Here is a 25,735-nt window from a genome sequence, read left to right as displayed (position 1 = left end):
CTTTCACATGGGATACTGTAATTCTCATGGTTGAATTTCCCCTTTCTTTTGTTTAATTTTCACTGCTTCTACTTCTTTTAATATCCCAACATCATATGGACAGCTGGTCCATAGTGAACACATGCACCAGACCTTCTTTACCAATGACATTCTCTGGGGAATTTCCCTGTTCTCAATTTGCAGCTGATACGTGAGACAAATGCGAAACATCACTTTGTCACCTGAGTACTCATGTGTAAATAATTCTTCATCTATCACATCAGTCAGTTTATGCGCCTCATCAAGTGCTATTACTGTATGCCAATTTACCCCATCGTCGTCTGTTCTGTGCAAAATCCCTCTGTATTTCCTTATTATTGCTGCCTCTAGCTTAATTGCAATTATCTACCATTCCTGTAAATTCGTGGGTACTTCTGGGCGAAACAAAAACTATGCAGGTAATCTCAATATTTTGTCCTGTAGTCTTAGAAGCCATGATAGCAATATGCGCACTCCATAAAGGAACATGTCCGGGTTAAGTGCCCCCCCCCCTCTGTGCTTGCTGGCCAAAAAAGGCAGTTATGAATTCTTGTGCATTTCCATAATGAATACCTGTAAAAGGGTTCCCTCCCACTACCGTGACACCCACTATTCTAGGTGTAGCTGCCTGTGGCAATATGTTCACCATCCATGACGTCACTGAGTTTTGTGCTGCTTGTGCTTGTAACTGCATCAGGACTTGCTCTGTTTGCATTGGTTCTGGCTGTGGTTGTATTGGTGCCTGTTGTGAATGTGATGGCATTCCCTGTCACCTATGGTCACCCCTATGGTCACCCCGACCTGTGGTTCCTCATGTGGGTCTGGTGTAACAGATTGGATGGGACACATCATGTCTGTCTGTTGGCTGTCCTATTGTGGATACATATTCAGTCCTGTCCCTATAAAGGGTTTGCCTCCCACTGCCATGACACCCCCTATTCTAGGTGTAGGTGCCTGAGGCAATATGTTCGCCATCCATAACATCACTGAGTTCTGTGCTGCTTATGCTTGTGGCTTCATCAGGGCGTGCTGTGTTTGCATTGGTGCTCAGGTGCTCACTGTGCTTGTATTGGTGCATGGGGTGGCATCCCCTGTTGCATTTGCTGTATTTGCGGCGCTTGTGCCGAATGCTGCATGTGATCTTGGGCATAATATGCTGGTGGCTCTACGCTATACGGTGGGGGATATGTTAGCCCCCCTCTTGTGTCCACTGGTCGCCAATTTCACTGCATCCCTCCCCTATCTCTGCTTGCACTTGAAACATGTCCAACACTGCTGTTGTGGTGGTCCTCGAAATTGTGGTGGCCCTCCGTTAAACCCTCCTCTGTACTGGAGATCCAAATTCTCTGCCTCTGGGTGCAAATCCTCGCCCCATGCATAAAAGTTATATTCCCCTCTCCCCACAAAATTTACATTTGGGCCTGGTTGCCCCTGTTGTATCTCTTGTACGGCATTATTTTCTCTTGCGTTTGTTAACATAGCGCCTTCCATTGTCAATTTAGAAAAATTATTTTGCGCCAGCTTCACTTCCTCTATCGTTCTTTCCTCTACTTTCTTTCTGTCATTCTCTTGTTTCAACCTACAATGATGAATGATATTCAATTGTATCTTGTGGTGTGGTTTTTCTTCTATCCCCAACATTTTCTTTAATTGCCTCTGTACTTCTTCAGGGACTCCCTGACTTAAAATGTGGTAATAAATTGTGATATATTTCTCCCACAGCTCCCTAGTTTCTAATCTCCATTTCTCTTGATTGTCCTGTATGTATGTTGCAGGGCCTTTCTCTGGCCCTATCTTCCGCATCATAATTGCACCCATGTCTGTCTACAAGATGTACAGTATTGGGGCAATGGAAAATTGGCCCTTTTGAGGTGTTGCCAAAGTCTCTTATCAGTGGCCCAAGGTGGAATGGCTGATTACCCATTACCTCTGCTGAACATAATTCAACAAATAATTATTTGATTTAGTACTTCTATGTCAATCATATTTGGTATTTAGATATCACAAAATAATAACATCATTGCTTTTTGTAACCTTGTACACTTTGTACTAGACCCGCTTCAATTACAATGTGCTGAGACACCACCAAACAGAGTAGGGGAGATTCTTATTGTTGCCATTGTGTAGGGCTTTGGTGCAGGGGGACTTCAATGCAGGGTTTGTATTTGCATAAAATGTATTGTAAAAACTAAGAAACTGAGTTTGAGTAGTTACATCACATATAAACATGGTTGTGCATGAACTTCTCTGCTCCATTTCGCTCTCATCCTGGTCATGGTATTGAATTAAATTGACAACCTGTGACATGGATCCAAGCCCTTAGCAGCAGCTAGGCCCCATTTGTAACAGTAATGCTATCATATCCACATTGATCAGCTATTCCATCGTTGAGGAGATAGTGAAGGGAATGAAGCCTTGAAAAAGCACTTGTGAGGCTGTGCCTTATCAGTCAGGAGTCTGTGTACACCCAGTTATCCCCCTTTCTGAACCTGTCCCATTTGGAGGAAGTTAATGGAGATGGCGGTCACAAGACAGCTGCTGAATGACCTTCACACAATTTACGGGCCATCTTGGGATGGACATAACCCCGGTAAGTGGAGACAGACTCCCCACCAACTGTGCCTCGGTTCTTGCCATTTTGGATCTGTTAATGGTTTCAATCTAAAAGAAAATGGGGTACTATGATGGGAAGAACTTGATTAGGGGACATCACACTGACGTTCATTTGCCCCTTCTTTCAAGATTCTGGGACAGTGGTTTTATGCATTGCTTTGTGGCATGCCCTGCTCGGGGTAGCACAGGGCTCTCTGTTGTTGTTTCTGAATGAAATACTGAATGAGGATGCTTGTAGTTTGTTTTCAAAGGCTGTATCAGCCTATATGCGCAGTCAACAATAGAGGCATTTAACCCTATTAATTTACAACACTTACAACTGATAAATACTTTATGCATATGTAAGACTACAGGATAAGATTAACCAGATGAGAGCTTATAGTCTTTCACCTTTGCTGATGGTATTCAAATAAGGATCTAATTTTTCATTAAATCTTGGGTAAAACTATATATATTGCACTCTGTGAAATATGTGAGCATAGGCAAGTCCTCACTATGTTAAGCCTTTCAAACCAAAGACAGAGAGAAGTCTACTGTTACCAGCAGGCCGCCATACAAAGTGAGAGGACCAATGAATATACAACTACTGCAGGCCCGAATATTGAATATTGATTAGGGAGCAGGCACCCCCAAAAACAAGCTGCACTGCTACCACCATCCAAAAATATGCAAGTTTGTCTTGTGGAGGTGATCCTTGTTTATTGCAAGCTCTGCAGGAAGATGCATGGTGCACTCTATGTTGCACACTTTTGTGCAGGCATCTTCCTGCATCAAGAATTGTGTGCTTGCATGCCTATTGGTGCATATCAGGCTGCTTTCCTTATTTGGTCAAAAGAATGTTTTTGGAATGTCACAGAAATTGTCAAGGTTATAACAATTTCTTTGGGTAGAACGGAAAGGAAAATGTTACTATTATTCCAATTTTCTTCCTCCTTTGTTCAACACCAATACCATGAGATCTGCAGCTGGAAACATCAGCCAAAGAAAATCTCGATTAGAGATTAATATCCAAGAAATCAATAACATCAATCAACCTTAGGTGATTACCATATTAAAGCATAAGCAAGAAACCAGGGCAAAACAATTCCCTGAGCCAGCTCCCCAAATCTCAGACGTATGCCACATGCGCATCCAACAGCACATCTCTCTCTGATCTTTGGCAAGATATGTCATAGAGGGTGCCACTTAGATTTGAATGCGTCACATGATTCATTCATATTTTCTGTTGCTTTCTCCATCACTAGGAGGTACCACATTTTCTGTCGCCATAAATCTTCCTCCAGTTAGCACCAAGTACAAGTTTAGTTGCAAAAAAGAGGCCAGTTGCAATCGTCCACATGAGTGCATGTTGTGGGCAAACCATTTCATAGATAATTCCAACAGAACCACTGCTGAGCCCTAAGGGAAATGCATGACCAGTACCTCCGAGATCACCTGCAGAACATTTTCCCGATGCAATTCCACCTTATATGAAAGATGGGGTCCCACCCACAAACACTTTCTGCAACATTGGTCTGAAATTCTAGGAGACATCTTTGCCATTCTTTGAGGTATCATATACCACCTGTGATTAATATATAATCTAGTGCCTGAAATTGAACACATGTGGAGGAGTTCTTGCCATGTATTCTTGTGTCTTCCATCTCCGGATCAATAAATGTAGCTCCAGCAGGACTGCCCTGAAGGCGAAATGAGCATCCAGTAAATATTCACTATTAAAACATTTGGTGATGTGTTATTGGCCATTCTTTTTTTTCAAAAGATAAGGCATTCATAATGGCGGCCTCTTTTTATTGCAAGGGTAGGACCCAGTGGTGCAGCTGGAGGTATTGGAGCCTGCCTGATTCACAAAATGTAAAGGCCCTGTTGCAGTCCAAAACGTACCCCTTACGAACTTTCAAAATACATGATTCCCTGTGCTGTCTACATGACAAAAAGGAGTTTTTAGTTTGGGCTGGAGAGAAGTCTGCAATCCCATATATTGGAGAGAAGGGGGATGTGAAAGATGTTAGCCCACTGGAGTCTGCCAGGACATCCCATAAATCCAGAACCAATCTTGTCATCGTACTGAGATAGAGGGAGAAGCCACAGAGACATAAGAAATCAGGTAGATCTCTCCAGATGTTCTCTACTGACTTCTGCCCAGGGGCCACCATTGCTTCATAGACTTGACTTTGCACCATTCAGTCTAAAAAAATTCATAATTGGGCTGCTTGTTAATATCTTAAAAGGTGGGGGAATCCCAGTGCTCCACCCGGCTCTGCAGGAGTGCGTTTAGAAACATTTTGGATATCCTTGCTTTCTTATCTTCCGTGACAAATCTTGTCAACTGCTTTGGGGCTTTTTTGCTTCTATTAGTTGTAGGCAGATGAGAAGTGGTTGCTGTGGTGTTGTTTTGGCGTCTCTTTGCTATTTGCTTTGTCAATAGGAGGAGCCTCGTGCTGTTGGTGTCTTCACAAACTATATTTACACCAAACAGTTGCAGAGTGCGGCATGGCCGAGAAGTGGCAAAAGTGATTGCTATGGCATTGTTTTGGAGTCTCTTTGCTATTTCCTTTGTAAAGAGGAGGAGCCTCGCGCTGCTGGTGTCTTCACAAACTATAGTTACACCAAACAGACGCGAAGTGCGGCGCTGATGAGAATTGGCACAAGTGGTTTCTGTCGCGTTGTTTTGGAGTCTCTTTGCTATTTCCTTTGTCAAGAGGAAGAGCCTTGCAGTGTTGGTGTCTTCACAAACTATATATACACCAAACAGGCGCGGAGCACAGCGCTGATGAGAAGTGGCAAAAGTGGTTGCTGTGGTCGCTGAGGAGGCTGATGGGCTGACATCAAACACTGCTTCGCCTTCACCAGGACAACCCTACACAGATCAGACCTCACTTACTCATCGTTTGCAACTAAATTCCCCTTAATCAGCCACCTACCCTCTCGCGCTTCCAGAGGAAACACACTTGGTTCTTATTCACGGCAGGAGGCGACTGCGTGTCTAGGACCTTTGAGCCTCCCGTTTCTACATACTCTAAAATTCCTAAATCCAAAACAGCTGTTTACCTTCTTGCGCTACCAGAGAAAATACACTTGGCTGTCAGTCGCGGCAGTAGGCGACTGCCGGTCCAAGACCTTTGAGCCTCCTGCTTTCATGTACCCTGTAATTCCCACTTCTAAAAACGTGAACTTGGCACCTCTTCTTGCTTGTTCCCTAGAGAGCGAATCCTTGTTCATACAAGAGCTGTTTGTGAAATCTCACTTAGCACATTTCTCTGAGTCCCTGCTATGTGCTAAATGTTCATTGAACCTCTGTAAAGAATAAGTTGCTCCACTAAAGTCATGCCAGTAGACAGCCGTAAATAATCTCTGCGTTCTTCCTGCACTAATGCGCAAAGCGTTTCTCGTATCTTGAAAAAGAAGTTAAACAAGAAAGCTACAAAACCAACTAAATCAGTAATAGCAGGAATGACAAACACTATAGTTGAGCTGAACGGCATCAGTCAGAATAGCAGAGGGAAAATTACACCATTTCATAAATTGACCATGAAGGCAAAAAATATAGTCTCACCTCTATCAGCTTGTACAGAGACAATGGTTATCCTTAGCCTGTCTGACTCTCAACCTTTGAACTCACCAAGTGAACAATGACTCCTGGAAGTAGGCTTGGCATTGCAAACCCAATCACATTTTTTGGTCTCTGCACCCTTGGCACTGATGCTAAACTGTCAGTCCCCTATTATACAAGATCCATAGGCAACAGACTTGACTAACTCCCCGGATCTTACAGCTATTGCCAGGAATGCATACGCCTCACCACAACAAAAGGAAGATAGTGATTCCGCTTCCACCTGTTCAGAAAACCTTGATACCGAACCAGAAATATGAAATACCTTAAATGCTCTGGTCATGTTATGTAAATGCATGTATTAGGAACAGTTATTTTTAAAAGCAGAACTCACAAAAGCACTCGCTCTGTTTGCCTCCACTCAGGTCCTCAAAGGAACAGAGCCCGCTAACACGAAAATGTGTAAGTGTGCTGCCATAACTATTCATGATACGCAACTCTCCCCTATTAGAAAGTTTGGGGGCAAACAAAAGCAAAAGGAGAGATTTGCCAGCTCGAACATAACTGTGGGATGTAATCAAAGATCAAAATTGTCTGCAGTTTTACATATTGTTGATCTGGGCCAAGTAACAGAAAAGCCAATTCAAGAATCTGCAATAAACATTGAGCAGACAATAAACAAACAGAAAGCTAAACAGCACAGCTACATACCTGGCCTAAAAATAAATCCCGATAATAATTGTCCTACCGGAATACCGGCAGATATAGGAAAACAAGAGCCAACTTCTTCACGTCCCTCAAAAACACTAGCGGGGATCATAGTAAAGATGGTGGCTCTGGAATATTACCTACTGATGAAATAGGATGGGGAGGGGCTGGGAGTCTCCCAGATACTCCAGAAGCTAACAAAGAAGCACAGTGGCTGGCAGAGGAAATACAATAGCAAAATCAACCATCAATGTGGAAAATCCCCTATAATTCTAAAATAGATCTACCTACCATTTGCTCTGACTGCTCCACCACTAAGGTAAAGGTTGTAGATTTGTATGCCACCTCAGCCAGCCCTTTCCTGAATTGGTCAAATATCGTTGAACTCATACATTGTCTTGCAACTCTAAGTAAGATCGCAATGACAGAGTTGAAGCGAGTAGAAGTTCCACACACCACCCAGGGGCCTAATTGGGCAGTACTTGTCTCCAGTTTAGTGACCGAACAAACTATCAGTCGCCGAATGACCACAGATAACGGGCATTGTGAATACATCTCTTTCGACCTTATTGCCGCACCCCAATTCCGAGTGATCCTCGGGTCTACCTTGGCTCCAGTCACATAACCCCTTGATTGATTGGCAGCATCAGGAGGTGCAGTTTCCATCAGACTTCTGTAACATTCAATGTAATCAGGCAGATAGGACCATGCGGTATACCGCTTGCAAAGCAATCTTTGACACTGCTCCCTTGATTGGATCCATTTCTTCAACCCCTACACCCAGTATATCTGATGTGTGTCATTGCTTTATGGATGTTTTTGACAAATGCAAGGCAGAACAGGTATCCCCTCATTGGTTTTACGACTGTCCCATAGTTCTGTTTCCTGGGTCCGACATCCCTGCTGGCCGGGTGCATTCTCTTACAGTTAAAGAGGACAAGGTGTTGAAAGACTATATCGACAAGGCCCTAGCGTAAGGGTTCATTCATCCTTCTAGGTCTCCAGCTGCTTCTCCCTTGTTTTTTGTGCCAAAGAAGGAGGGGGACCTTAGACCATGTAGCGATTACAGGTCTCTCAATGCAATAACCGTAAAGAACCAGTACCCTTTGCCGCTCATCTCCATCCTTCTAGATTAGCTGGGTCCCTCAGCTATATTCACAAAATTAGATCTATGTGGGGCCAACAATCTAGTTTGTATCAGAGATGGAGTGAGTGGTAAACGGCATTCAAAACACATTATGGCTTGTATGAGTATCCTGTAATGCCTTTTGGTCTCTACAACGCTCCGGCACATTCCAGTTCTTCATGAAGGATGTCTTTGGGGACATGTTGGATCAATTCGTCATCCTATACCTTGATGATATTCTGATATACGCACCTTCTTATGATCAACATGTGGTGCATGTCAGCTCTGTCCTACAACGCTTGAGAGAATACCAACTGAAATGTGTGTTCAATGCCACAGAAGTCGAGTTCCTGGGGTACGATCTAACAAGCAAGGGGGTCAAGATGAACTGTTCTAAGTTTAAGGTAGTGCCTGACTGGTCTGTCCCAACCTCCACAAAGTCTTTCAGTCCATCCTTGGCTCCACCAACTTTTATTGCAGATTTGTGCATTCTTATTCTTCTGTAGACGCACCCTTGACCACCCTCACCAGTACTAAGGCACCTTTCCAGTGGAACACTAGCACCCAGGAGGCCCTCAATTCCCTTAAGGTGGCCTTTACTACCGCACCAGTCTTGCAGTATCTAATCCTGAGCTCCCATTTTTTGTTGAGGCTGATGGCTCTGGTGTTGCGTTAGGGGCCATCCTATCCCAGGAGTGCTCTGATACCAGTGTGCTCCATCTGGTCGCCTTCTTCTCCTGCAAATTGACACTATACGAGAGGATCTATACTGTTACCAAATGCAAACTTTTGGCGATTCGGGATGCATTCACCAAATGGGGACATCATCTATTGGGTGCCGTTATCCTGTTGTTGTGTACACAAACAATCATATTATAATGGCTTTTAAGACGATGAAATGCTTGAAGGCCAGGCATGCTTGATGGCACTCATTTTTCTCTCTGTTTGACTTCACCATCACTTATCAGCCTGCCCGTTTGCATTCTAAAGCAGATGCCCTTTCTCGCCTGAATGAACCACTGTCTATGGTAGAGTCAGACCGCCCGCTTCTTTGCCCAATCAGGTCACCTGTGTCATGATCACAGGCAAGAGGCTAAAATCTGGTTCCCAAAGAAACACCTTTAAGATGGGTTCTTAGCCTGCACTCTTGGATTACTGCAATACACAGGTTATTATGTTAGGATTTTCATTAGGATTCATGAGTTTCTGGGTTTTCTAACATGACCGCCAGCCTTGTGCCAGGAATGAAACGTTGGTGTAGGCACTTTGATCGTGCAGGTGTAGGCATTCATTTCTTGTTGCCTTATTAGCCCCGCCCCCCTGGAGGACTGCGCCTCATGTTCCTTTCTGCGGCTGCAGAGCAACGCTTACCGCAGTCCAGTTTTTTCCTCAGACCTTCAGACACCGCATATTTTCTAATTCCTCTTAGTTTCCCCTTATTATTACCAGTCCCCTTATTTCCCTTCACTCCACTCGCCGTTAGTTATTTTCTGTTAAAATTAGTTTCCACAGAATTTTCCGTCAGCGTTTTCCTGTCATCTCGCACAGAGGCATTTCTCTCCTCAGGAGTCTTCATGCAGACCTGCCTAGAATTATCTTAGCTCACGCAAGTACAAGTTTGGGGCTGTTGCCTTTTATTCTCTGAAGTTTTCATTTTTCTGATGAACGTTACTTTGTTGCCATTATGTTCGTAGTGTCAGGAAATTCTGCATAGTGTAGTTATTTCAAATGTAGCGTTAATAGGTTGGAACGCTCCATTCACACTTTTGATTTTGGCAATATTTATTTTGGTTACACTAATTCCGTTCATTTGCTGGGGGTTAGTGTCACTTTCCCACTCTCGTCATCACATTAAATTTAAGTCCTAAACCCAGATTGTTAGTGTTCTTGGGGGAGGTTCATTTCTCAGGAAGTCAGGAAGTCTCCTCAGGTTTCCAGTTGTCTTCAACTCCTACTGCCAACTTATATCCTTCCCTGAATTAGGTACTTCGCAGCCTTTCCATTTTTTCCTATTGAATTGGTATTCCAACACCAGGTTCTCATTTAGCATTCGAACCAGCTCCCCTACTCCAGAGCATCAATTCTACAGGACTAGCGCCCCTGCATCAGAGCAGGATGGATAGCTCATCAATCTATAAATACAGGTGAGCTTCCAACTTGAAGAGGAGAACTATTTTTGACGTAAATGTTCATGTATAGTGGAAAAGCCTGGACACTATAGGATTTAATTATAGGGATCTTAAGTCATTGCTAAATATTACAGAACCCACCTGACAGTTCAACCAGAGGGAGCCTGGGAACACCTAGTCCTGTTCTGGGCACTCCTGCGGAGTCCAGGTAAGTGTTACAGCCTGTGGCTGTACGCCACAACTTGGGCCCTGGGTGCTTGGCAGCTCGAAGAGGAAGCGTTTTCTCCATTCCGCTAACTGAAGGGAAGCAGGCGTGTGACTGCACAGCTGCAAAGGAAGCTGGAAGGGCATCTGCACACTCCAGTGTGGAAAGCAGGTGTAAGCATCAGAACCGGTGAGTCTACCCAAGGCCAGTGGTGCCCCTGGGGCATTCCAGCAACCGCACCAATGACAATTTGAATGTGATACCATTGTTCAAACTACAAAAAGCTTGTTTGAGTTCAGCAAAATCAAAGTACAAACCGCAATGAGATATCGATGCATGAGATGCTAGTGTGGGGCAAAGCTTTACCAAACCTTATCACAAACATATATACCAAACCAAGAGCAATAGATACAGTGTTGGTGATACAGAGAAACTGTAAAATGCCTGAGCAGTCCTGGCAAGGAAAAGACACCAGGCAATTGAAAACCACAAGAGAAGTCTTGGCAAGAGAAGGACACCAGGCAATTGAATCATATAAAAAGTCCTGGCAGGGGAGTATACCAGGCAAGTGAAAACCACCAGTGAAGTCCTGGCAGGGGGATATACCAGGCAGTTGGAATTGCTGCAAAGTTACCCCTGCCTTTGTCATGCTCCTCTATTAACTAGCCTGCATATCCTGCTCGCTTTCCCCCCTAACAACTGCCTGCTCGATCAATACAAGGGTATTTAGGCTTATGCAAAGTTTGTTTGTTATCTTGCCTGCATTTCTGCTCAATCATTGCAAAGTTATTTAGGCTAATGCAAAGTTTCTTCGTTAGCTTGCCTGCATTTCTGTTCAATCATTGCAAAGTTATTTAGTCTAATGCAAAATGTGTTCGTTAGCTTGCCTGCATTTTGTCTCAATCATTGCAACATTATTTAGGCTAATGCAAAGTTTCTTTGTTAGCTTGCCTGCATTTTGGATCAATCATTGCAAAGTTATTTAGGCTAATGCAAAGCTTGTTTGTTAGTCTGCCTGCACATAGCATTCACAATGCAATGCTGCTTAACATCTGTCTACTTAATTGATGCAAAGTTACGTATGCCTATGCCAAGGTCATTTTCAGGCTAACCTGCACACTCTGCTCACTAAGCATATCACTAAGTGTCTATTCAATCATTAGTACCCTTCAGTTTAGCCATAGACTTGTTTGCCCGCATTTTACTTACATAGCCAGGTCGCCACCACCCAACTGCAGAGCTCCCAGTCTTTGACATCCCAGGCACCCATTACTAATACAACCCAGACCATACATGGCATTCTACAGCTCTCTATTCTTATTTTGTCCTCGTGTCTCCACTATATCCACTATCACTCCTCCACAGCATCTCGAACGACAGATATACATCTCCCTGCACACAAACCACTAAACCTTACCACACCTGATAACACCTCATCACCACCTCATCACACCTCCAACCCTACCCCACTCAATCCATGCACCCTCACTCATAGAAATTCTCTACTAAGTTACCGTACCTCCCACCAAGGACCCAGCAACACCAGACACAATACCCAAACCATGTCACGCGCAGACCTGCATCTTAACTCAAGCAATACCAAAAGCAGACCTCTTCCTCACAAGCACAACCATCCAGAAGTCACCCCCAAACTTAAAGGCACACTCATAAATGCCAGATCCCTCATAGCTCAAGAACTTGAAATAGCGACCTCATACTAGCCAGTAATCTTGACTTCCTAGCAGTCACAGAAACCTGGCTGCACCTGCAGAAGGTCGCTCTCTCATGCTCGCAGTACCTGAAAACTACACCATCACCAGAGCTGACCGAACAACAATTAAAGGGGAGGTGGGATTGCCATCATCTCCAAAACCCATCTCAGCATAAGAGAATGTAACGCCCTACCCTTCACATCAGGAGAACTCATGTCCGTCAAACTGCCTCTATCCCCACAAAGCGCACTACTCATACACTTGATCTACAGACCTTCCGGTCCTGTGTCAACCTTTGAAGACGATATCACCAATTTACTTTCACACCACACCAAACACAAATCCAAAATCCTACTTCTAGGCGACTTAACCCTGGGTTGCAAACACCCCTTAGACCCACACGCCTGAGCTGTAGAACAATCCCTCCAAGAACTAGGCTTTAAACAACTCATATCAGGACCCACTCACAACAGAGGAAGAACCCTTGACTGGGTTGCTGATCTAAACTGTAACCCAAAATACTTTCTAACACACCTTGTGCTTGGTCGGACCACCACATCATTAATTTTGAACTAGAGACCTCCCTTCACCCTCTCCCCGCTTCTGCTCAAGCACCACCCGCTTCCACCAGAAACAACCAGCTGATCACCCTAGAGAACCTTCTTCCCCTCATCCAGCCCATCATCAACCTCCCTTCCTCCCCCGATTCAGATCCAGCAGCCTTAGTGAACTTTTTCAACAATAACCTACTCCTAGCACTGGATCAAATAGCCCCCCTCAAAACCAGAAAAGCCAAACAACCCAGTCACCTCAACAAATGGTTTACCTCCGACCAGAAGGCTTTGCATAAATCTAAAAGACTAGCTGAAGCCAATTGGAAAAATAACCCCTCTCCTTAAACTAAGGCATTATTCAACGCTGCTGCCTCTACTTACAAAAAAGCCATCATCAAAACCAAAAGTGATACCTTTAACAACAGAATCCAAAATGCCAAGTCCAATGTCAAAGAACTCTTCACTATACTCAAAAAATTGAAATCGCCCATGCCTCCTCAAGCTACTTGTGACAAAGACTCTATTTGGTACACCAACATCCAGAAGGCACTATTAGATAAAATAGCTCTACTCCAGGCCAAAATACAAACTAAAAGAACCATCCTAGCCACCAAAGGCACAACCAACTCCAACCAAACCCAAACACTTTCTCCCAAAAACATTAAATTATTCAAACTCTCCCCTGTCACGAATAAACAGGTGGAAACCATAATTGCCATCATTTCACACCATAATTGCCATAATTGCCGTTCCCAAACCCTCCAAATGCCAAGGGGACATTTGTCTGAATCCGAGTGATCTGCACAGTATAGTGAGCGGGGTGTTTTTTGTTTTTGTTGTTTTTTAACAGGTATGCTGCGGGGGTATCCCCCGCAACACCCCGCTCACTATACCATACAGTATAGAGAGCGGGGTGTTGCGGGGGACACCCCCGCAGCCCCCGCAGTCTTTTTTTATTATACTTACCTGCAATGCTACCACCAAAGGTACGAACCTTTGGTGTTTGAACCTTTGGTGGTAGCATTTTTAGAACTTTTGGTCATTACGACCATTTGTTTGCGGTAAAATCGACCATCAAAGAAGGAGCTAAAGAACTTGCCCTTTTAATCACAGCATTTATCAACTCCTCCTTCGCCTCCTGCTCTGTACCCAAGAATCTGAAAGACGCATGGGTCAAGCCCCTTATAAAAAACCATCACTAGACCCACATTTTCCTACAAACTACCACCCAATCACTACTGTCCCATTTTTGCTAAAAATACTAGATAAAGCAGCATATATTAAAATTCACAAGCACCTCGAAACTCACAACCTGCTAGGCCTCCGCCAATCAGGCTTCAGACCTAGACAAGGCACTGAGACAGCTCTGCAAGATTTGAAGATCCAGATGGACGAGGCCAAATATAAGAGGCACCCTTCCCTTCTCTTACTCCTGGACCTCTCTGCTGCCTTCGATTTGGTTGACCACAGTATTCTAACCTCTCACCTAACCTCATCAGCCTCCTTTTCGCCCAACGCAGCCAAATGGCTCCAATCCTTCCTCTCAAACAGATCCATGAGGGTTTTCTCAGCCACTGCCTAAGCAGAACCGTCTCCCATCACTTGTGGAGTCCCTCATGTGTCTACCCCATGCTGTATAACACCTTTACCAAGAGGCAATTCAACCTCCTTGATGACATGAAAGTCCCTTATACCAACTACGCTGATGATACTTATAGAAAAATACAAGATTGGATGGCCAAGCACGGTCTTTGTCTAAATAATGACAAAACCGAGCTCCTACTCATTGGCTCCAAACAACGCCTCAATATACTCAACCCACAATACAAGTCCTTCAACATCGACGGTAACCTTATCAAGGTCTCTAAGGATGCCAAAACGCTGGGAGTTTACCTCGACTCAACCCATTCTCTTTCAAGACAGGTTAATGCTACAGCATCCTCCTCAGCCTACACCGCTAAATTAATAACTGTCTGTAGACCATTCTTATCCACCCAGAGTTGTATTATACTAGCCAGAGCCCTGATACTCTCAAAATTAGACTATTGTAATTCCCTCTACCTGGGCACAAGCAAGCAAAACCTCCACAAACTACAAATCCTGCAAAATAATGCCCTCCGCGCAGCTCTAAATATTCCACGCTCTGACCATATCTCCCAAGCCAGACAGAATGTCAAATGGCTCCCCATAAAAGACAGAATTACCTGCAGAACTCTCATGATTACACACAAATGTCTCAACAACACTGCCCCCAAATACCTGGCCGATAAATTCTGCAAAAAGCCTACCACTAGACCTACTAGAGCAAACTATGCCCACTGCCTCAGCATTCCTAAATACAGACTCTAAAACTCAGGCGGAGCCAGCTTCCCAGCCCTGGCTGCTAAAACATGGAACTCGATGCCCCCAGCATTTAGAGATGAACATTCCTTCCCAGCCTTCCGATTCAAAGTCAAAACCTGGCTTTTCTCCATCATCCCAGCTACGTAAATCACCAATCAACTAGTACTGTGACCATGTACATCCTGTATATTTTGTAAATTTTGTATAACAGTACGTCCTATTAACATTGTAATTTATCTACGTTTGTAAATTATTCCTTACCCTACCTACAAACCCTGTATTCCTGTGCTATCATCATTGTAAATTATCTGCATCTGTATATTATTTCTAATTTCACCTGCTTTGTTTTCTGTATACCATGTTTGTAACAAACTCAACTCAAGTCAAGCTCCTAGTTACCTCAGGGTTCAGCGCGCTATACAAACAAATAAACTAAACTAAACAAACTAAACTAAAGAGTCCTGGCAGGCGAGTATACCAGGCAGTTGGCAAAGCTTCCAGAAATACTAAAGAAAGCCAGTGTTTTCTAAATAAAGATGACATTTGTGCTAAAGAAAGACTGTTACAGAATGTGTTGCCTAAACAGGAACCTTGAGAATCAAGGAGAGATACAAAGGAACCGTTACCAAAAGAGACATAGCGCCATTCTACTTGAGAATCCAGGGGAAGGGGTCCACCATCTGGATCCAAGGGCTTTCACCTTGGAGAACATTTTAATTAGAGCTATTTTGATTTTCAGTTGTAAACACTTTTCTTTGCCAATATAAAGTGGAAGATATTGCCTTACAAATTTTATTGTTTTCTTTGTAGGTCGAGATGGGACGTTTTGGACATAGGGGCAGCTTTTCAGCTATTGACATCCTTACAGAGACAGATACTTAGTTTTGATTTGAGGTAGGGGAGTTCCTCTTTAGAATAATGTTTGAGAGGCATTTTCCCAACACATTGTTATTTAATAAATATCTTTGACCAAAACATGACAGCCATGTGTCCAGCTTTTATTTCTGACCCCTCACAACTTACACTTAAGATTTAGCTCCAGTTCAAGTGGGCAGTGGCCTGGAATAGGGAAGTTCCCCAGGGTGACTGTCTTTATACCGTGTCGCAATATAAAGGAAGTTTAAAAGTACTCAATTGTAGTGTATGTCGAGTGGACATGAGACAAGAAGGTGTAGTCTTTTTACTTATACTTACCATTCACAGGTATCACCCGATGGCTTCTATTCTTAATCTTTAAAGTTCCTGCATTAAGTCTTTAGAAGCCACTACGGTCTGCCAACTCTGACATTTAGAGCGAACCCACATCATGATCATTTCAAACATACCCAAAAATGAGATCTCCTCTGCCAAACTGTGGTTTGTGAAATCAGAGTGAAGAGGATAAAGGCGTTTGGAGTAGAGATGGAAGATACAGTCACTTCATTGCCTCCTAACTTCACACCAGCCAGGACAAATCCACTTTTGTATCTTTCTTCGAGTTCTCCAGATGGATATAGTAGCCTAGTTCTCTTGTTGGGAGAGTTAATAGGTGAAACTGTGCAGTCTGGCACAAGTGATGTAAATGGAGTCATGGTGCCCATGTGTCACTTTTATCCAGGTGAAACACAGGACTATGAACCTGTCTTCCTTTATTTTTCACAGGCTTTTAACCGTGCATTGACATTTTTCTAACTTGTGCATACATATTTATTCTACTTCTGTTTTGCAAAGACAGCAGTCCGCTTCATGGTGGATGGCTAAACATTGACAAATATGTGTTATGGGGGCTATTCTGATGTGCCTGGGAAAGCAACAATTTAAGTATCATGACATTGTCCACTATTGTGGATCAAGACACCAGCAATTGGTGTACTGGAGTGCTCTTTCACAGGTTTTATTATATTATGCAGTTGGGAACCAACATTGGATGTACAAGGTTGCAGTGCTCTTTGCCATAATTGGTGGCACCGTGCAGTCTGGCAGGCACATGCCTACAGTAGTCGAGCACCACACATGGCTAATATGAGGGGCTGTGATGTCTCACACAAGTAATGGGCCTGCAGACAAGCTGCAGTTGTGTCACTTTATCCAGGTGCCCCTACTCCCCAGGCTAGTATCTAGCTATTGACTGCGGCTACTATTGTCTAATTCCTTCCTACGTGGCAGTTAGGACCTAAAGGCAATCGCATTATCTATCTAACCTCCCTTTGGGACTTTTTAGGTGTGAGCTACCATGCTTTCGGGTTCGTTCTAAGTGGTTGTGGGGTAGTTCCTTCCAGACACTCAAGTCTCATCTGTCTTCTTCCATTCACACCCTAATTATCCTCTCTCTATATGTATCTATCACTCTCACTTTCTTCAGCTACTCTCCTCTCTCCCACTCCACGTACCTTCTCTCCTCTCCCTCTTGCATCTTCCTCCTCCGTCTTTCTACAACTTATCGACCCCCACCGATGTTACTATTTTCTTCCCCCCTGCTTCCTTCTCTCCCCTGCCACTCTCATTCTCTCCAACACCACTACACTGCTATTACTCTCCCCCGCAGCGCTCCTCCCCCCTCTCCACTCTACTACAACTCTCCCCTCTCCATTCCACTACTTCTCTCCCCTCCACCCTCCTTTCACTCCCTTGGTCACCTTACACTCACTCGCTTTTATCCACTTCCATTCTCACTCACCCACCTTACACACACACTCACAACATATTACTACTTTCTCTCACCAACCAATACCTCACCTTTTCTGAAAATCACCTCCACACTTCTGTCTACCTTCCTTCCTCCTTCTGGTCTCTTGGTCTGCCCCCTCCTCCTCTGTCCTCACCCGAACAACCCACGCGTCCTTTTCCCATTGGTTTTCTCCCACTGGTTTTCTGGGCCAATCACGCCCTGTCTTCCCTGACCGGGAGTTGTTACAGGCATCGGAATACATACAAAGGGGCTAAGACCCAACCCTTTTTGTCTTGTGGGTCGGCTAAACTGGGATAATTGCAGCCCACATTGGATAAAGTTCCAATTCTTGTCAGGGAGACGATCTGTGGTTGAATCACAGGTAAGCGTAACAGTATCTCTTAAGTTCATATTAAGAAGTGGCTCAGTGACTGGTTTGTTCAAGTCTGTATCAGGGAGCTGTGCCACAGCGGCTCTCTGTTGGTTTGGCAACGCATAGTGTTATTTGCTTCCATGTCTGGACATCTCTGCTCTTTCTAATGCCTCTCTCTCTGACCAGTGGGGTTCTATTAACTGGGGCTATCTGTCTGGGGGCTCTGGCGGCTTGCCATGTTATGGGTAATTCCACTGGGACCGTTGATGAATGGAAAGGCTTGAAATAAGAAGAAAGAAACTGGCCAGCATCTTCATACAGAGGTATGGGATGTTTAACAATGGTACTACCCAAGGACATACAAGCACTTAGTGTGTGGCAGGAAATGGGGCCCTCCCAACTGTCACCTTCCTCCTCTGGGGTAGGAATGGCTCTGGATTCCACACTAGGCACCCTACATGAGCCTGAGAGGGGTTCCCCTCCCCTTTTGAAAAGGTCAGTGTACTGACCTTGTCCCATAGGAATGTGCCCTTGGACAATAACCTTGGTTGTATGGGAATGCTCTAGCACCAGATGTTAATAGGTGATGCTGCACAGTATGGAATAGGTCCTGAGAGTGCAGCTTAACTAGACTTGTGCATCTGTTCTGATTGAAACATGAAAACATTGGGCCATAATTGTGTGCCTCCTTACATGTCACAGGCTTTTGCACCAGCCTTGTTGCAGTTTTTATTAATTGGCCAGTTATAGAATTGTTGTACTTTTTGTGTTGCTGTAAAAGTACAGATTTACAAGCCCATACACACATATGATCCTTTATGTGTATGTGCTAAAGCACACTCAATTTTCCTATGTGTTACTATTCACACATATGCCACGGTACACACACATCAATGTCATAGAACACTTGTGTTCCTGTACACATGTGTCTAAAGGGCGGTTGCAATGATAGCCCCAAAGCAGGATCATAAGAGACAACTATTCTGGGGGTGGGCGGATAAGTGAAAGCCAGGGGATTTGCTACTGACATATCAGTTTTTCTGCGTGGCTTCAAGGGAATTGTTGGGTTCAATTGGGCTACTGGAGAAAAACCACACTAGTATGACAAACCTAATTCTTACATGCTCATTTTGAGTACAGATACGCAACAGGAAACTGTACACAGGTCAATTTGTAAACTCCAAAGACCCCTCCTTTGTCCTTCTCACAGATAATTGGATAACTGATAAACTGACGTGGCACCAGGTGGATAGCCTTGGCATTTCCATGGCTGCGCGGTACAAGTGCCACTCCTGGGGTTTATGCTGTCTTTTTGACAGCCGTTGATTAAAGAAAGCCTTTTTGCCCTTCATCGTTTTTGCGGCAAAGTAAGGGGTGTAAGCCCTTGTCTAGCCCCCCACTCTGGAAAGCAAAGGCATACGTCCCCGGCTATGGGCTCTTGTTCCTGCGCCCCAAACTCAATGTCATTTAGGAACATCTGATGGAAATATAGGAACTTAAAATAGAGGGACCCCTGATACAGAAAGGATCTATGCTATATTCAAACCAATTTCTCCATAGTGTACAGGCTGATCCATTTACAAACACCCTGTAACTGCACCTTGAAGTCATGGTTGGTCAGTAATGCTTTGTCGATTTTTAAAAACAAGCATTGGCAAATCCAGTTTGCAAAGCCAGACCCCTTGTTTGTTCTGGTGGTGACTGCATCTTTAGACTGGTACTCCTTCACTCTGTGGCTTTTTTGTTGTCAATTTTGCCTTTAGAGGGTCCCTTTGCTGCTGGGCTGAATAGAATACATCTTTTAAGTGGCCAATTTCAGTAACCAAAATCCATGTGCCTACGGCTGATTTATTTTTAAATGTATTGGTGAACCACTCGCTGACCAGGAACTTTTCACCTGTAAGCATCTCTAGCTGCGACAGCAGTTGATCCAAATAAATCAAAAGGGTCGGGGGTGTCTTCTTTCATTTTAAATGATGAATTTTACTTCTGTCGCTATTCATGTCACCATGAATAAACAAACCCCACCGACAGGGAGACACGCCATTAGCATAACATGTAAAACATCATAACCTATTTATAACTGCTCCAGGCATGGGGGATGTTTGACTCCTGCCATTGCCAGCAATGAACACAAGGTGAAGAGGAGACCACTTGCAAAGCCTAATTGATTGATACACAAAGCTGCCAATGCCCATCACTTTACCTAGTCCTGTGGTGTGATCTCCTGGCCTGTAAGCATTGGGCTTTACTTTCACTCTGCTCCAGCCGGAGCCGTCCTTATGGTCCTGATAGTACTTGCACATATCGTCTTCAAAGTTGCAGCTTTCCTCTTCCGCATCGAAAGCTAAGCCTGCAAGAATAAACACATGCTCAGTTAGAATACAGGCGTGTCAGTCAAACATACAGGTGTAAGGCAGGTGTGCGCTAACAGGACATCCTGCAGTCACTTCCTGCCCCATAGCTGCTGACAAAGACACACTATGGGGCCAAATTCACAAAGAATTTGCACTGAAGCAAACTGGGTAATGACTGTAGCATCTCAGATTTGCATACCTGATTCACAAAGCCTAAAACTAAAGGATATCCAGAGCATCTCTGGAGTGCCATTGAGCATATCTTTGTGAATTGCATTTGCAAATGAGCATTTCAAAGATGCGCCAGGCAGCACCAAAGCTTGCTCCAGGTTTAGGCTTTCTGAATAAGGTATAAGGTAGCAGGAGCCAATCTCAGAGTTTCAGAACATCTCCTGATTTGCTCCAGTGAAATTCTCTGTGAACAGAGTCCACGGTTACAGAAAAACACAGAAAGTATCAGACCGCATGGACGTAATTTTAGGGGGGGACAAGGGTGTCCACCACCCACTTTTATAGCAAACAATCTTGTCCCACTCATTTGGCAGGGGCCCCTTTCACTTAGATGTCGAGTTCCCCCAACATTTTCAGCAAGGTTATTCCACTGTCAGACCGACACAGTCAGAGAGCAATGGCAGAAGGTCAGTGGCAAACCTATCAGACAGATGGCTTTATGGTTCTATTTCTTTTTTTGTACACAATTAGAAACAGGTCTGACACCACATACAAAACAGTTCAATAGTCAAGGACATTTGTATGTAGAGAGTCCAATATAAGGCTGTCACTTTTATTGGTTCCACTTGACTCCCAGATAAAGTATTGCAATCTGCTTCACTGCTCACATCTGCTGGATTAATGATGTTCTTTCAAAGGTTTGTTTGAAATATCTGCCTTTCCTATGGACTTTGCATTAGAGCAGATCACGTCCCACATGATTGATTTGTCTAGTGTTTAACATGAAAACCTAATTTTATCAGCTTATCCAGAATCCACATTTGGGGAACATATGGCATCGCATTACGAAAGCATCACAGAGCACGATCAATCACATCTGCAAAATCAAAGAAGTACGAATGGGAGACAAATAAAGAGGATCAAACAATGAATCCTAAGGGAACCTCAGCTGGCTAATCGCGGCACGCCGCCAGTGGTCCCCTACAACATCAATGGTGGAAATGAAATATGCACTACTGCATCAGTGATAATGGGGTCCTAGACAGAACTATCTTCATTACATGAACAGCCAAATGGATTTATATACTGCCTGAAGGAAGTGTGCCAGTGGCGCAGCAACCTGAGGCAACATAACTTGGCACCTGAATAGATCATGCATGTCACTGCGCTCTAAAGATCCTATCTTTCGGAGGTCTGTGAGACCCAGTTTACTAAAATAGATATATATACTGTCTGCATATTCTTACATGTAGTTCCTTCTCCCTTTACATGGCAGCCATTTAGTTTGTTTACTTTTTAAATAATTTTTAATGCCCACCATGGAAAGGGAGAACAGACTTCATATGCCCTTCCACAGCGGGCCTTTTTAAAAAAATTAAAGAATCTCTCCAATTGCGAAACAATGTAGCATTTTGCAAAGGTAGAAAGATGCTTTTAGTACCCCGGTCCAATGGGGCGGGGTACTAATAGCAATAATACCCTGGCCAGGGGGGTTGTTACCGAGTCAGGTAATCCCCAAGCCCTTTGTTGACGGTGAGGGAATAATTGTTTAATTCAGCCACCTTCCAGTATCAAAGGGAGTCCATTTTTATACTGCTAGACTCACAAGATGCCCCAAATATGGTGTGAACACGAAACGTCTAATGTGGAGGATTCTCACACAGGTTTAATAACTTCAGAGAGCTTGAAGAAAAACAATCATTACTCAAGCGCGGCGGAACTTCAAAAGAGGCAGAGAAAGCAACAGCATAGTTGTAAGCCTCAAGTATGTAATGTTTTTTGGGTTGCATTGTGTGCTGTTTTCAGGCACTGATACAATAATTGACATTCAGTAAGTTAGGTAATGCAGTGAATCTCTAACTACTGTACCTCTAGAGCTGAAGGCGAAAGACCCGGAGATATTGGAACTGCCTATATGGCGCCCTTGGTGACCTGCTTCTATTAAGAGATATGTCAGGTCTAGTTTTCTTTCAAGGTCAGTCAATATAAACACTTTTGATTTGGTTGTGTGAGATTAGGTGTCTGGTGGATTCTGGGTTTATATGTAAGGAGAAATCTTCTATCATTAAGGGTCTGTAGTGGCATGTGGCCTGCAAGCTTCCACACACATGACACATAAAACCGTAATACAAACAACACAAACGAAAAACAAATTTCAAATCCAAGTGTAAATCTCGGAAAAGGTCACTAAAGTGTAACTGTGCATGCGTTAGTGTGGAAAGATGGCAGTAAAATGCTATCAAATATTCGTGCAGAGTGGTGAAGAAGATATTTGTTCTTAGAAATATGGAACATCAAATTATTACTTGAGGAGTGTGGATTATGTACGATGGTGGGGCAAACAATGATCTTGCTGGGTCTAGATAAGGGAGAGGAGAGGAAAGGGAGAGACAGGAATCTTCTTTCCCTAGGACAACTGACATGTGAGGAAAAAGTCTTTCGCTGTTGTAGCAAGGGAGCTTTTCTTGGTCTATGGGGCATCGTTTGCAGGAACACACAGCAGCCAGATACGTTTCTAGCCATTGATGACTATTAACCAAGAGGTCTGCAGTTAGCTACATCAACTCTTGACTCAACCAATATACTTTAAATGTTCCTTGTTTCCTTTTGCAGCTGACCTATGGAGGAAAGCCTTGTGGGGTCATTGGACAATGTGCCATCTTGAGTACTTGGAAGGACCTCCACCGCTTTAGTTGTGATTCCTTCAGTCGGTAATTCACATGATTTCTAGCCCCCCCTAAAAGGGCAATTTCTCATGGCTTGCCATCAGTTCTTGAGAGATCCCCTAGCCGCCATGTTGTTGTAGTGGGTTTGTTTGAAAGTACGGTGTAAACATTTCTTTTCTCAGTGTGTAGATATCTTTACTCTGTTGAAGACCCTATGTCTACATGTTTTCCATTTTACTTTCTGACCTCACCCTTGCTGCATGAAACTTATGACCCCAGCTCATCCTAACGCAGCTCTTTAAGGGAAGGGCTTATCTCTTCCTCCAAGGTTCTCAATTACCCAGCTTCTGCTTTCTGATGTGCAGAAACTCACCAGAAAGAAGGAAGAGCCCTGCTGATTGCAAGGCTCTGATGCTCTGGATACACAAATGCCCTACTAACCTTTTCCTTCTTAGATCACTACGTGGTGGGCATAAAAAGAGGAAGGGGTGTAGGCCTTACTCGCACCCACGTTCACATGTACATGATGGATTTGGTGACACCTCTTGACCTACTTGGCCTGATATTTGTTTCCATGCGTGTTGGTGAATCTGGCTGTTGTTTACAGATGGAGCGGCCTTTGATATGGCTGCAGAGACATGCATCACCCGCTTCATATTGCTATAAATCCCTCAGTCAAAGAATGCTGCACATGTTGGCAGGCATTTGGATTAGACAATATTTTCTATTTTTTTTATTTTTATTTTTTATTTTATTGTTTAAAGCGCTGACCTAGCTCTGGAGCGGCAGAGCACTGTACAGAGTGTGGGTAGCTGCAATTTGGGCTGGCATCTTTTAACAGTAGCACAGTACTGTGAGGTCGGTATGTGCATCCATTGGAATTAGTCCTTGATCAGGTGTTGTTGAAAGAGCCATGTTTTGAGAGATTTGCAAAATTGGAGAAGTGTGGAGTCATTCCGAGCCGACACTGGGATCGAGTTCCAGACGGTGGGTGCATGACAAGAGAAGGATTAGTTGTGGGTCCGCTCTTTGCGTATGAGTTGTCACTCAAGCCGGTTGGTCAATTTCTTGCACGAGGAACGTGTGCCACCAGATATGTAGAGCTTAGCCGCAAGGTACGCTGGTGTGCTGCTTGTGACTGCATTGTAGTTGATACATGCAGTCTTGAAGAGCATCCTGGCTTGTGGTGGAAACCAATGTAGTTTGCTTAGGATTGGGGAAATTCAGTAACATTTCTGTGCTCCCATAATAAGATGTGCTGCTGTGTGGCGGACTGCTTTTAGGGGAGCCAAGTAAGCAGCTCGGAGCCCTGTCAGGAGAGCATTTGCCCCATCAATGAGCGAGACTACAAGAGCCTGCACTACGGTCCGGAAGTCCTGCGGCGGGATGAATGGTTTGATTTTTCGAAGGGTATAGATTCTGAGCCAATCTATTTGGGCCTTCTTGGCTATGTGTTTCTGGAAGGACAGTCTGGAGTTGTGGATCAAATTCTTCTAGACGCATGCCAATGAGCCATTATTGGACAAGTTGTTTTTCAGAAGGCCGACCAGTGAGGACAAATTCAGTCTTGGATGGGTTTAGTTTGAGGTAGGGAGTAGACATCTAGGACTGGATGATGGCTACGTAATCTTGAAGACGAATGATGTCCTGTGTGCTATTTATTCTCATGTACAACTGAGTATCGTCTGCATGTTGGTGGATGGCTATATTTGGATCTTTGAGGAGAATGCCCAGACGATTCTTGTAATGGTTAAAAGGGATTAGTGAGAGGATGGAGCCTTGGGCAACTCTGCAGGAGTCCTGGAGTCGGTTAGAATGCAACAAGTTAATCTGGAAAGCCCGATGTCTGCCTGAGATATATGAGGTAAACCAATTCAGGACAGTGCCATACAATCCTATCCTGTCAGCAATGAGTTAGAGAAGGATGTAATGGTCGGCAGTGTCGAATGTAGCCCAGAGGTCAAGGAGAACAAGGAGTCATGAGTCGCCCTTATCCATGATTTGGAGAGCATCATCCACCACCTGGATGGTGGCTGTCTTGATGCTACTCTTTGGGCAGAACACTAACTGATAATCAGTTAGGAGGTGAAGTTGTTCGATTCTGGTGATGTTACGCTCGCCTGATATCCCTGGGGGCGTCTGGAAGGCTCTGAGATCTGGAACCCTGGATGCGTAGTTGCCTAGTGCTGAATAATTACAGAAGGGATGATTTGTGATAACTGTGCTCTAATGGGTGAATCTCCCACCTCCCTCTGGCCAATTCCCCTCCCACTGGGTTCTTTTCTCACCTTAGTTATTTGTAGGGTGAGCTATCAGTCCTGCGTTTCTTGTGCAGGGGCGCTTGACGTTTGTTGGCGAGCTGCCGAGTTGCTTCACTGGTGCAGTACGCCTTCCTTGGGCCCAGGCCTGCTGTGACCCCGAATCTGCTGGTAGGCAGGTAGGTTTGTTAATTGTAAGTCTTTGCTCTGTTTATGGTGGTAATTCGTTAATGTCTTTGTGTCCTTCTTTTCAGGTGCGAAGGTCTTGATGCTGACGGATGGAGAGGCACATTTTCTAGGTA

The 25,735-nt window shown here is 44.1% G+C and overlaps 1 protein-coding gene across 1 annotated transcript in view; it reads right to left on the bottom strand.

Annotated features, from left to right (window-relative positions):
* MAMDC2 (MAM domain containing 2) overlaps window positions 1–25,735 on the bottom strand; it is a 682,997-nt gene that overhangs the window by 230,866 nt on the left and 426,396 nt on the right. The window contains exon 8 of the mRNA XM_069625792.1: window positions 20,188–20,334. Coding sequence (XP_069481893.1) covers window positions 20,188–20,334 — 147 coding nt within the window. The remainder of the gene's footprint in view (window positions 1–20,187; window positions 20,335–25,735) is intronic.

The sequence above is a fragment of the Ambystoma mexicanum genome, chromosome 6p (assembly GCF_040938575.1).
Source record: "Ambystoma mexicanum isolate Mex_15411 chromosome 6p, UKY_AmexF1_1, whole genome shotgun sequence".
NCBI classification, from domain to species: Eukaryota; Metazoa; Chordata; class Amphibia; order Caudata; family Ambystomatidae; genus Ambystoma; species Ambystoma mexicanum.
Note: the sequence above shows the minus strand (reverse complement) of the source record. Positions and strands in the feature narration are given on the sequence as shown.